The sequence below is a fragment of the Terrapene carolina genome, unplaced genomic scaffold, assembly GCF_002925995.2.
Source record: "Terrapene carolina triunguis isolate 2854851 unplaced genomic scaffold, T_m_triunguis-2.0 Scaffold67, whole genome shotgun sequence".
NCBI classification, from domain to species: domain Eukaryota; kingdom Metazoa; phylum Chordata; order Testudines; family Emydidae; genus Terrapene; species Terrapene triunguis.
In genome coordinates, this window is record NW_020664418.1 from 52,574,127 (window position 1) to 52,587,603 (window position 13,477).

Sequence of the window (13,477 nt, forward strand, 5' to 3'; positions counted from 1 at the left end):
TGGATGATAGAGTGGGGCCCTAGTCTGTGAATAGGGCCCATGCACCTTTCTCTTCCTCTTTTGGGCTTCCCACAGCATTTGATGCTCTTGATCAAAAGCAGATGAAAGTCACTGATGACAAGTGCAAGGTAATTCACATTGGAAGAAATAATTTAAACTGCTCTTGCACCTTACTGGGTTCTAAATTAACTATATCAACTTGGGGGAGACCTGCGCATTGTTGTGGACTGCTCAAAGACTGTTGTGAACAGAGATTGAAAAAATTCAGACTGTTGTTTAAAGAGGAGACAAAGAAGGGATGTGATGAGCTCAAATTCACCATCTGTCTCCTTGATGTCTGTATGACACCTAAGGAAATCGAAAGGCAACACATTTAAAACCAATAAAACAAATTATCATAACAATTGTCTGGTCTGGAGACTAATTCAGTTAGCCATTCCTGCAGAGTGTTTTGCTTCTATGCCACCATCCATAGCGTCTCTAGATAGCTCTGCCTCATGAAGGGAAATAGGCCACAACCCCGTAGGTGCGGTGGGCAGTCGTCCTCCTTTCTCTGCGCCTCCCTCCCCACCAGAGCTTAGAACCATCAGGAATGCCCTTAGATGTTTTTCCCCTCCCTTGACCTCTGCTGCCTTAGTACAGTCGGGCAACAGGCAGCAGTGGTCTATATCAACAGGCAAGACAGGGCCTGCAGTTCCTCTGTGCAGGCAGAAGCCACCAGAATCCTCCTTTGGGCAGAAAAGAAACCATTCTCTCTCGGGACAGCCTATGTCAAGGGCAAGTTCAACACCCAAGTCAATTGGCTCAGCTACTGTACTCTTTCCCCAGGGGAATGGGAACTGAACAACAGATTCTCCCTCTAGTGCTTCTCAAATGGGGTTTTCCACAAATAAATTGGTTTGCTTCCATCAAGAACAAAACATTGGATCTCTTCTGCTCCAGGCACTGGAATCAACAGTCTTGAGGACAGATGATTCCTCATTCAGCTGATCTGACCTTCATTCCTCTGCCTCTTCTCACCAGAGTTGCTAGGAAGATCATGTTGGAGAGGGTCAGGGAATCCCCAGTAGCCCCCGGCTAGCCTTAAAACTCCTGGATCCCTTGATTCCAAAAGTGTCTGAACTCCTTGGGAGCTACCTCTCTTGGAAGATCTCCTGATGAAAGGCCCAATGAAATACAAAGATCCAGACAGCTTCCAGCCTGAGGGTTTGAAACTTGAGGTTAAATCTCCAAATATTTGGATACTCTGATGCCTCTCTGGACTTTCCGGAAAATAATCTACCTCGAGTTTAGAAGATCTTTAAGTCCTGTATCACAGCATGAGGTGGCCCTTTAAGAGGGCTGAGGGCTCAGCTGCACCAGAGTTGGCCTTCCTCCCCACACGGAGCCAAAGAGTCAGGTGACTAGGAGCAGGCCTGCTGAGGATGTAAAGAGAGGAGTCCTGGGAAAGACACAGACTACTGGTGAACGGGTGTCTGCTCATACTGTTTCTGAAGAGGCCAAAGAGGGCTGCAGTATGGCAGAAGGCATGCTGTTGCTAAAGGAGTACAGAGGCAGAGTGAAGAGACAACACCAGGAAGAGTGGTGATCTGTTGCTCCTGTTGAAGGAGGACCTGATGGAAGCTGGGAGAGCCAAGCTGAGAGGGACTGCTAGGAATCCGTGTTCTTCAAAGGGTAGGAGGCCAGCTAGGAAGGCTGGTAGTGTAGGAAGAGGCCCTGGGAAAGAGTGCAAGTCCTTTTTTTGTTTGGTTACAGGGACAGGAAGCCCAGCTCTTTAGGGGGTCCCAGGGCTGGGAACCATTGAATAGGTTGGGCCCTGGGTTCCCCCCCTACTGCCATCTTATCAGATGAAACTATGATATTAAGGAGAGGAGTGGTAGACTGACAAAAGCCCAGGAGGGCCATAGCTCAGCTCAGAAGATTTCTTGGACTTTAGGACCCTGGAAGGGGTGGACTTTTCAGGTTTAGCCAGATGACCAAGTCACCTTAACCACCTGCCATCACAGAAGACTGAGGGAATATACTTCATGTGCGATGCCTAAGTGGATGGCTAGTGGAGTGTAGTCCTGCAGGGAGCAGCTGCACACCTCTCCTCCTGCCCTCTGTGCCTCCTGAGTGCTCTTAGTTGCACCCCCCCCGCCCCCCCCCCCCCCCGAGTTTTTATGGAAGGATTCTTCCTGTTGCTTCGGTAGTACCAGACTCTGATGCTTTGTTTCTTTGCCTCCTCCCCCAGTGTAATGCGGCATATCAGTGTCTCCTGATTGCAGATCAGCACTGCCGAACCCGGAAGTACTTCCTGTGCCTTGCCAGTGGAATTCCCTGTGTATCTCATGTCTGGGTCCGTGACAGTTGCCATGCTAACCAACTTCAAAACTACTGTAATTATCTTCTCCCAGCTGGCTACAGCCTCCAAGAGGAAAGGCTGCTGGAGTGGTAAGCACTGAGTAACCAGGATCTGAAGGCATAGGTAGGGTTAAAGTAAGAGGGTTGTTGTGACGATAAATACACTAGTGATTGGGAGGTGCTGCACTACTGTGATATTGGGAGTCATATGAGTAACTAGATAGAGGGGGGAACATAGCCCCCTGTTTTCTCCCTAATGCGTGGGAGCAATATTTTGGGGTCGTGCAGTGAGCAGACCATCTCCTGTGACAATCTGCCTTTAGCCCTGGACACAACAAGAAGCAAAACTGAAGTAAGGAAGAGAAGAGCAGCTGGAGCTATCTAACTGAATTCTCTAGTTGGGAAGGTCTGTGTCTATAGCAGACACTATCCCCACCCATAGGACAGAAATTATTCTCTGCACCATGTGATCCTGGGCTCCATTAGGACAAGGGCTTTTGGGGAGCAAACAGGTTAAATATATGCAGTTGGGCAGAGGGAGCTGTATTCCTCACTCTAGTTTCTGGGGCAGATTCTAGAACCCTGCCAGCTTTCACTGGCCAATCTCTTTTGTCCCCTCTGCTTACCTCCTGTGCTTCCATATTCTGGGGCCAGTGTTTTCCAGGTGCTAGAAAAAAGGGAATTCTGAGGAAGGTTGAACTCCCACAGCATGAGTGAAGGGAAAGGAGTTAAAATCAAGGACAACTTGGGGAGGGCCCCATGGAAGAGACTTGAAGATGACTGAAGCAAGTGATTTCATGAGTGAATGAAGAAAGGAAAGGGTGGACACAGGTCCAGATAGAGGGTTTTTTCAGTTCTCAGAACATTAGAATTACTTGGTTTGACAGGCCCCAGATGGGTTACCTAGCCCATGAAAACTAGCAGATCTATTGTAAAATTTGAATTACAATTGTAGTCTATTAAGGAAAGCAGCAGATGTTGGCTATGGACTTGAGTAAAGCAGCTGATAGGTTATCATATTCCTTGAGATTGGCTGTGTAGTGGATGCAGCAGAGTTGCACAACAGTATCTATTTTATTAAATATTAATGATCTGGTAAGGGAAAGGTTAACATGTTGCACTAGCAAATACATACTAAACAGAGGACAGAAAAATAGAGAGGGAACTAGAAAGAGACTGTTATTTCCTTCATATTGCTGAGGAGATTCTTTGGGGAAAACACAGCTAATACATCTGGGGCAGAAATAACCCAACACTCCCAAATACTCCGTGGGCAGGAGAAATCTGGGATGCAGGAATGTGGGCTTGCAATGAGAGATGGCAGCAGAAGGCCTGCTATTTTGGCTTCATAAACAGTGGCATCTCTAATTTTAGTTATCCTCTTAATTGAACAGGGAAGTGACAATCCCGCTGTATGCAGCTCTGATGAAAATGCACCCAGGATATTGGTTTCAGCTGCAGGCACCTTGCTACCAGAAAGAGCTTAAAAAATTAGAAGAGAACAACACTAGTATACTTTGTTTCAGCAATCCCCTCCAGCCACAACTTTTCTCACCCCCATCCTCACTGAGAAGGGACAGTGGCCTTGTAGCTAAGGCATGGCTTGGAACATGGGAGATGTGTGTTCATTTCCCAGCTCTGCCATAGATTCATCATGTGACTGAGCAAATCAGTGTCTGTGCCTCCGTTTCCCTATCTGTAAAAGGGGTTAATACTTCCTTACCTCAAAGGGCTGTTGGGAGGATAAAGTTATTGATGTTTGTGAGGCATTCAGATACAAGGGTGGTGAGGGGTCATTTAACTAAGCAGACAGGCTACCAGAGTAAGTGGCCCTGGAATTAAGTTACTGTTTTGAGTCTGTAGGGATCTGCCACTTCCACCCTCCTCTTGTTCCCTTTCCAGGCACCCCCGAGAGAACCCCTTTGGTAACCTGAAGGTTCTTCTGGTATCAGACCAACAGCAGAACTTCCTGGAGCTCTGGTCAGAAATCCTCATGACAGGGGGAGCAGCATCAGTTAAACAACACTACTCGAATGCCCAGAACAAAGGTACCCACCAGCCAGAGAGCCTCATGTGTGAATCTCATATCCAGTAGTTGGGATTTCAGTGCCTGTGCAGTCTTGTGTGGAGTTCAGATGATTTAGAATTGTCTTGATCAGGGGCTTAGGCTGCTGTAGGTGAGAGCAGTGATGGGGTAGCAGACATAGGGCAGGATAACTGGTAACCCTCTGCCTGGATAAAATGGGGAAGTCTCCGCTTTTCCCCTGACACCATTTTGGGAGTGAACTATTGCATGCTGCAAAAGTTCAGGTGGTGGTCCAGTCTGTGCTTTTAGAAAGGGAAAACTGGGTCAGCAGTTGCTTCCCTTCTGGGTCTGCTGTCAGGCAATGAATCTCCTCTCCCGCCAGTCCCAGTGAGGGTGACCTGTGAGCTATGGAGCTCATGTAGGATGTGGGACCAAGCAGCCGTTTGTTCATCTGCCAAACGGCAGCCTTGTTTTTTGATCTTCAGCACTTGAGGCTCCATCTGAGCTCAAGCCTCGATGTGGAGTACTTTTAACTTTACAAGACATAGAATTTTCTGATTAAGGTTGCTGGACCAGTGAGACTGCATCTCTTTACTGCAGGGAGGGAGGAGTCTTTTCTTTTCCCCCTGACAATAGCCTGTGTCCTGCTCCCTGCAGATATTGCTTTGGGGGTGTTTGATGTGGTGGTGAGTGACTCGTCCTGCCCAGCTGCTGTCCTGAAGTGTGCGGAAGCGTTACGGCTGCCTGTTGTGTCGCAGGAGTGGGTTATTCAGAGCCTCATTGCTGGGGAGAGAGTTGGCTACAACAAGCATCCAAAATATAAACATGACTATGGCCCCTGCTAATGCCACCCTGTGTCCTGCCCTCCCTGCTGGTGTGAAGACTGTGTTTTTAATCAGGTTTTAAATGTCTCTGTGTTACTGGCCACATGCATGGATCACTGTATATAGTTTTATTTGCTGGACTTTTATGATGAAATAAATGTTGAATCTCTTGTGGTAACACTTTTTCTCCCCCTCCCCCCCATGAGCCCATGACTTGGCTCATTTCAGGGGCAGATAGTGGATTTCAGCTAAATTTCCCCTTGCTAAACACCTTGTCACTCTCCTGCTTGCTTTAAAGGTGGCTACCAGGTCTAAAATCTCAGCCCAAGTAAGTCCAGACCAATGAACTGAATGCCCTATTTGACTGTGGGAGCATTCACCCCACAACCAAGTGCCAGGTCTAGTGTGGGGCACTGAGTACTCCCTTGCTGTGTGCGCGCACGGGTTAGGATGTGCATGTCTCTTGCTGAGCAGCTTGGATTTGCTGATGTTGCTCTCTTCACAGGATGGATTTGAGATGAAAGTGGGTGAAGGTGTGCTTGGCACTGCTGCGATTATGGAACTCCAGGGTAGAGCAAGTGCTATCTTGCCTGCCTTCCTGTGACCATTCTGGCTACTGTTTCCTAGCATGTATACTAGACTGTGCACAGACTGGCATGGCTGATACCAGAGAAGGCACATAGACACTGGGGACTATTTATCTGTGTTGGCAGAGCAGAAAATTGGAACAGGCAGCAGTGTTTGAAGGGTTAAAAGATAACTTTAAGTAGGGGTGGCAAAAAAAAAAAAAAAATTAATCAGTTTGAATTGCACTGTTAATAATAGAATACAATTTATTTAAATATGTTTGGATGTTTTCTATATTTTCAAATATAGGCTCTGGGCTGGGGCTCTAGCCACCTCCTGTCCATGCCTCCCTCTCTGTGTAGAGGTATGTGATTAACACATTAATTTTGTTTTCAGTTAATCACAGGCGTTGTGTGATTGACAGCCCTACTTTAAGATTCCAGGTATGAGGCAAGCCCTTTCCCCTGCAGGAACAGTACAGCATCTGGCCCCCATCACACAAGCAAGCAGTTACCACACAGTGACACACAGGCCTTAGCCAGCTGCACTCGTATCAAGACCTCATAGTCCATAGCTGGCAGAAGGCTGTAGATACAAAAGAGGTTGAGTGTAAATTGTAGGGCTGTCAAGCGATTAAAAAAATTAATCACGATTAATCACACTGTTAAACAATAATAGAATACCATTTAATATTTTTAGATGTTTTCTACATTTTCAAATATAGTGGTTTCAATTACAACACAGAATACGAAGTGTAGAGTGATCACTTAATATTATTTTTGATTAAATATTTGCACTGTAAAAAATTATTCAGTTCACCTAATACAAGTACTGTAGTGCAATTTCTTTATCATGAAAGTTGAACTTACAAATGTAGAATTATATACAAAAAAATCCCCTGCATTCAAAAATAAAACAATGTAAAACTTTAGAGCCTACAAGTCCACTCAGTCCTCCTACTTGTTCAGCCAATCGCTCAGACAAACAAGTTTGTTCACATTTGCTGGAGAGAATGCTGCCTGCTTCTTGTTTGTCACCTGAAAGTGAGAACAGGTGTGCTTAGACCTAACCACACCCCTGCCTTTACCTCTCCTTGGGTTAAGATAAAATTCTCTTTTCACAGAAAGAAAGAGCTTGCATCAATAACCCCATACTTCTCTCTCTTGCTCAAACAAAGTCCAGTGTGCATTTGCACAAACCTTAGACTGTATAGACACTATTAGCTGCCTAATCCGGCACTACAGCAACGTACACCTACAACCCAATTCTTGTGATTTCTCCCTGCTGCATCAGACATATCTGCAGATTTGTTTGAATCTGAGATCATGGCAACTGCAAAATGATTTATTGTACAAACTGAACCCTATGCATACAGTCGGATCCTTTTACCATACGGAGGCATTTTGTAGGATACTTCTCTCTGCTTCCCTAGTGGCAAAGGTTAACAGTTTGGCTGAAGAGGAGCTCCGTGATCTTGCATTTCCTCCTCTTCAGAAAATGACACCAGGTATGAAGCACAACAGGGATATAGAAATGCTACAGGAGCGTGTGCTCACTGCTGTATTCAATGAGTGGAATGGCTCCCTGCAGTCACTAGGAGCACTGACTGCATGAGACATTCTCCCTATTCGTTTTTTCCAGAAGAGAGATTATATTCAGCTATTGCCAGGATATCAAACAGCTATGGAGAAGGATTTGGCCAGAAAAATGCGAATTCCCTAGGAACAGGGCCAGGAAAATACGCTCACTGCAGCAGCAGTTGTTATCCTTGCTGCGCACTAGTTCTCAGCCAGAAAAACCGGTCTCAGTGCTCAAACCCCAAAACTGCAAGAGAGGAGGAAAAAGACACCATTAATTACATACCCTAAGAAATTCCCTCCATGCAAGTGGGTAGATGGCTCCAGTGATCAGTGAACACCACATGGTAGGTAGCTTACATTGATCCCAAAGTAAATGTACAAACCGTGAGGAAGAAGCAGCTATGGTGAGTGGCACTAATTCAGACCCACTGGCCCCATCACATGGCAGCACTTTAGTCCATGTAATGCCCATTTGAGCCTTTTGATAAGTAATTTTGGGCCCAGAAGGAAAATTACCAAGTCCTCCCACAACAGAACCTCTTAATAAAATCACCAAGAATTAGTTAATCCACTTTGTTTTAATAACCTCAGAAAGCAGAGTTGCTGCTACCACCAAGCCTGATGCCCTTACGGGCTTCAGTGCTGCATATTCCTACCTGCCCAAGGTCCCGCCAGCCTGGGTGTAGTATTTGTTGTAGTCCAGGCGGAGCAGCAGCTGAGCCAAGTCAGAGTTTATCTGGTGGTTGCGAACGCTGGAGAGAATCTTGAAGAGGAGCGAGGACTGACGGCTGAAGCCCTGCAAATTACAGAAGACCAGAACAAGAGGATGCTAAGGCTACTGTGGCTTTCTGTCCCGCACTGCTGCCAAAACAATCTTTCAAGGACCTAAAGTGACATTTCCTTCCAGATACAAGTGGCCTTTGACAGCAAAGTGACACTGTGCCATCTCCACTGTAAGGTAAGCTAGCTATTTCCCCCATGACATTCTAGTGCTTGATATAACAGGGTGAAAGTACAGACCTTGAGACTCACAAGCTGCTTTTCCCAACACCACAATCTTATAAAGTTTATTGCAAGTTTGTATTTGCTTGCTCAACGCAGGTGACGAGCTTGCTGGCTGCAGCTCTGCACTCATCAGTTCTTTGTAGACAGCAAAGGGTAGGGCCTGGGTGCTGCCTTGCCTACATAAGAGTTGCCCCAGTTTAACTAAAACTTGTTTTTAATTTCAGTTTAGCTTAAAACAAATTCCTGATCAACATAGGGTGGCTACTCTTAATCCCAAGTAAGTGTCCACATAGGGATTTGCACTGGTTTTACTAAATCAGTTTAAAAAAAACGTAACCGTCATATTGTCAAGCCTAAATCCAAAATCAGCTCTATCTGTTTGTCATGTCCTATGTATGCACACAGCAGAAAGGAGGAGAGGACCTGGATGGACAAAGACTCACCTTTACCAGGATGCTCAGCTGTGCAGCTCCACGCTCATCCAATGGGCCCAAATTCTGACTGACCAGAGAACAGAAACTGTGACAGAGATCCAGGATTTCATTCAGGCAATGGAAAACCTGCAGAGAGAGTAAGTCATAACAAAGCAATTTTAAAATTAGATGCCAAAAACAGAGCCAATGAGAGGGCATTTTCCCACATTGGTTCATTGGGTCTTGCTTGACCTGACTATTTAAAAACAGCAGTAATATCCTATGAGGAGGAGGAATGTAGCATAGTGTCATTTGCTGCCCTCCCTTCAATACCTTTATAAATTTCAACTTCTTCCACTTTAACTCACCCCTTCCTTTCCTTAAAGCCATGAAGAGGGAGCCCACTACTTCTACACATAACCTCTTTTAAAATTAGGACACTTCAGGGCTGTAATATGGAATATTTTGAATCACTTTTCTTATTTAGAAAGCTGATAATCTAAAATCATACTAATAAAGTTGAAGGGACGCAGCTTAAATGTAGCCTAACATTTGAGATTTTTGTACAAACGAGACATGCTGCCACAATTTAAAATGCGAGCGAAAACAATTTTTAAACAAACGATCCACTACAGGTGTTTGAAACACAAACGTAGCAATAAGAGCCTGAAAGATTTTCATCCAAAGTGAGAGAAACACAAAAAGAAAACAGCGTAAATAGGGACACTGACTTTTAAAATTCACTTTTTACAATCTGCTAGACTCCCTAACAGAAAAATATTAGGGGGATAGATATAAGATTCCCTGCTGAGTCACCTAGCAAGGACTAATGATCTGAAAAGGAGAAAAAGGGAGACTAGAAACTTGGGCATGAACAAGCAAAATAAGAACATAAGAACGGCCATACTGGGTCGGACCAAAGGTCCATGTAGCCTGTCTTCCAACAGTGGCCAATGCCAGGTGCTTCAGAGGGAATGAACAGAACAGATAATCATCAAGTGATCCATCCCCTGTCGCCCATTCCCAGCTTCTGGCAAACAGAGGCTAGGGACATCATCCCTGCCCATCCTGGCTAATAGCCATTAATGGACCTATCCTCCATAAACTTATCTAGTTCTTTCTTGAACCTTGTTATAGTCTTGGTCTTCACAACATCCTCTGGCAAGGAGTTCCACAGGTTGATTGTGCACGGTGTGGAAAAAATACTTCCTTTTCTTTGTTTTAAACCTGCTGCCTATTAATTTCATGTGGTGACCCCTAGTTCTTGTGTTATGAGAAGGAATAAATAACACTTCCTTATTTACTTTCTCCACACCAGTCATGATTTTATAGACCTCTATTCTATGCCCCTTTAGTCGTCTCTTTTCCAAACCGAAAAGTCTCAATCTTATTACTCTCTCCTCATACGGAAGCTGTTCCATTCCCCTAATAATTTTTGTTGCCCTTTTCTGAACCTTTTCCAAGTCCAATGCATCTTTTTTGAGATGGGGCAACCACATCTGCATGCAGTATTCAAGATGTGGGCGTACCATGGATTTATATAGAGGCAATATATTTTCTGTCTTACTAACTATCCCGTTCTTAATGATTCCCAGTATTATTTGCTTTTTTGACTGCTGCTGCACATTGAGTGGATGTTTTCAGAGAACTATTCACAATGACCTCAAGATTTTTTTTTTTTTTTTGAGTGGTAACAGCTAATTTACACTCCATTTTATATGTATATTTGGGATTATGTTTTCCAATGTGTGTTACTTTGCATTTATCAACATTGAATTTCATCTGCCATTCTGTTGCCCCGTCACCCAGTTTTGTAGAATTCAGCTTGGGAAGAAGGCATAATTTTTTTAAACAATGATTGTCATTCTCTTGCTGTCTTTAGATCCAGCCTGGTGCTTTTCTGGAAAACATGCTTTAGTCAAATAAGTTAGCAGGCTCAATGAAGGGTAACTGGGTGAAATTCTGTGGCCTCCAATATATGTCAGAGGTTAGGGTAGATGATCTAAGGTCCCATCTGGCCTTAAATGCTGTGGGGGGGAAAGCAGCTAATACCTCTACAGAAATACAATCAAACCCAGATACTAAAAGCCAGGGAGAAACCTAGAATACCATAATATGAGTGTGAAATATAACATGGCAGCAAAACAGGCTATTGCAATTTTGGGCTACATACAAGGAAGCAATAGGTCCTAAGAAGTAAGGTGCCAGTTTCCCTAACTGAGGCTTTGGGGTGACCACATCTGGGATATGTTTTTATACTCTCTGAAAGGAAGTAATGGGGGTCCTATCATTGTAAAGGTTTAAAACTGGACTATACAAAGTGCTAGAAAATGTACTTGCACTGTCCATTGCTTGTGGGAATGGACAAGCATTTTAATGACCCATCCGACTGTTTGAGGTCACTAGGTGTGAGCAGCTGGACTGTTAAGTTTAGACAGACAGACAGACATTAGGTAAACAAACATTGAAGCCGTGAACTGGAGGTGGGATTTAGACTGGCTGGTAGATAATTTGATTGGACAACTGAGCACTCATTTTGTATAAAATCAAGGTGTTGAGAAGAAAGTTATTCAAAGCACCACAGATATGAAGAGAAGATTGTTTAATTTCCTATATACCCATGCTAGCAGCCCGGGTAATAAAAGAGGAATTGGAATTGTTCATTTATGAGCATAAATTAGACCTATGTGGTATTACTGAAACCAAGTAGACTTGCATGATGGGAATGTTAAAATCACTATTTAGGAAGTACAGTGTAGGGGAGAGGGCACACGGTCAAAAATGGAAACACCTGTTTCCAAGTCACTGACGACTGAAGCAAATGATATTGAATGCTTACAGATAAAACGTAAGATGTGGTATTAGTCGGTATATGATGCAGATCACCACATTACATTAAGAAGCAGGATGACCCTAGCTGCATTACCCTGGGGGACTTCAATCTTAGCAGCATGATGGAAGTTTCATGCTACCAGTATTAAAATGTATTTGAAATTACTAAAAATTATAGATGACAATTTTCTCTCTCATGCAATGATGAATCCAACACAGGAGAATTCTATATTAGACCTCATGTTGACAGAGGAATTGATAAAATTTAGTGGTTGCATAAGTGCAAATGATGGCGACTTGCTCATACGATTTGCACATAATAAATGTGAAGTCCAAACCAGTAATATATAACTTGGCACTTTAAGAGAGCCAGTTTCACAAACCTGGGTACAATTATGAGACATATCAGCTGAGAGAATTTGCACAAAAAAGGGGGAATAAGTTGAACTATAAGAACATTTTACTAGATGCCCCAAAACCCACAATTGAGAAAAAGACTCCACTGATTAAAAAAACCCAAAAACAACGACCACCAAAAAGCATGGCTTGGAGGGGAAGTGAAAGCAGTGATAAAAAAAAAATTACAAATGGAAAAAGGGGAAGTTGATAGAAATGAATATAAAGTAGAAGCTAGGAATTGTAGAAGATTGGTAAGGGAAGCAAAAGAACACAAGAAGAAATACATGGCCAGCAGAGTTAAGGACATAAGAATGGCCGTACCGGGTCAGACCAAAGGTCCATCTAGCCCAGTATCCTGTCTACTGACAGTGGCCAATGCCAGGTGCCCCAGAGGGAGTGGACCAACAGGCAATGATCAAGTGATCTCTCTCCTGCCATCCATCTCCATCCTCTGACAAACAGAGGCTAGGGACACCATTCCTTACCCTCCTGGCTAATAGCCATTAATGGACTTAACCACCATGAATTTATCCAGTTCTCTTTTAAATGCTGTTATAGTCCTAGCCTTCACAACCTCCTCAGGTAAGGAGTTCCACAAGTTGACTGTGCGCTGTGTGAAGAAGATCTTCCTTGTATATGTTTTAAACCTGCTGCCTATTAATTTCATTTGGTGACCCCTAGTTCTTGTATTATGGGAATAAGTAAATAACTTTTCCTTATCCACTTTCTCCACATCACTCATGATTTTATATACCTCTATCATATCCCCCCTTAGTCTCCTCTTTTCCAAGCTGAAGAGTCCTAGCCTCTTTTATCGCTCCTCATCTGGGACCTGTTCCAAACCCCTAATCATTTTAGTTGCCTTTTTCTAGTGCCAGTATATCTTTTTTTAGATGAGGAGACCACATCTGTACGCAGTATTCGAGATGTGGGCGTACCATCGATTTACATAAGGGCAATAATATTCTGTCTTATTCTCTATCCCCTTTTTAATGATTCCTGTTTGCTTTTTTGACCGCCTCTGCACACTGCGCGAACATCTTCAGAGAACTATCCACGATGACTCCAAGATCTTTTTCCTGACTTGTTGTAGCTAAATTAGCCCCCATCATATTGTATGTATAGTTGGGGTTATTTTTTCCAATGTGCATTACTTTACATTTATCCATATTAAATTTCATTTGCCATTTTGTTGCCCAATCACTTAGTTAAATCACTAAATGCAAATATAGACATCACTTAGGACAATAAAAAGGAACCTAAAACTATATTAGGAAGGACAAAAAATCCTAAATGGTCTTTTGCTCCATTACTAGATGGAAATGGTAGAATTGTCACTGAAGAAAAAGCAGAAGTGTTCAATATGGATAATTCTAGTCCATATTTGAGAAAAAGCCAGATGATGTAATCATATCATATGGTGATGAAATATTTTCCATTTTAACAATAACTCAGGAGTATATTAGTATCTGCTTTAAGTCATTTTTA

The 13,477-nt window shown here is 43.5% G+C and overlaps 2 protein-coding genes across 2 annotated transcripts in view; one reads left to right on the forward strand and one right to left on the reverse strand.

The window, feature by feature from the left end:
• TP53BP1 (tumor protein p53 binding protein 1) overlaps positions 1–5,363 on the forward strand; it is a 63,060-nt gene extending 57,697 nt beyond the window's left edge. Inside the window, exons 26-28 of the mRNA XM_024216331.2 lie at positions 2,234–2,433; positions 4,246–4,391; positions 5,027–5,363. Of these exons, the coding sequence (XP_024072099.2) occupies positions 2,234–2,433; positions 4,246–4,391; positions 5,027–5,214 (534 nt within the window). The 3' untranslated portion in view covers positions 5,215–5,363. The remainder of the gene's footprint in view (positions 1–2,233; positions 2,434–4,245; positions 4,392–5,026) is intronic.
• Positions 5,364–6,741: 1,378 nt separating this feature from the next.
• TUBGCP4 (tubulin gamma complex associated protein 4) overlaps positions 6,742–13,477 on the reverse strand; it is a 39,531-nt gene continuing 32,795 nt past the window's right edge. Inside the window, exons 14-16 of the mRNA XM_026648433.1 lie at positions 8,789–8,905; positions 7,997–8,136; positions 6,742–7,584 (exon numbers count right to left, since the gene is read on the reverse strand). Coding sequence (XP_026504218.1) covers positions 7,572–7,584; positions 7,997–8,136; positions 8,789–8,905 — 270 coding nt within the window. The 3' untranslated portion in view covers positions 6,742–7,571. The remainder of the gene's footprint in view (positions 7,585–7,996; positions 8,137–8,788; positions 8,906–13,477) is intronic.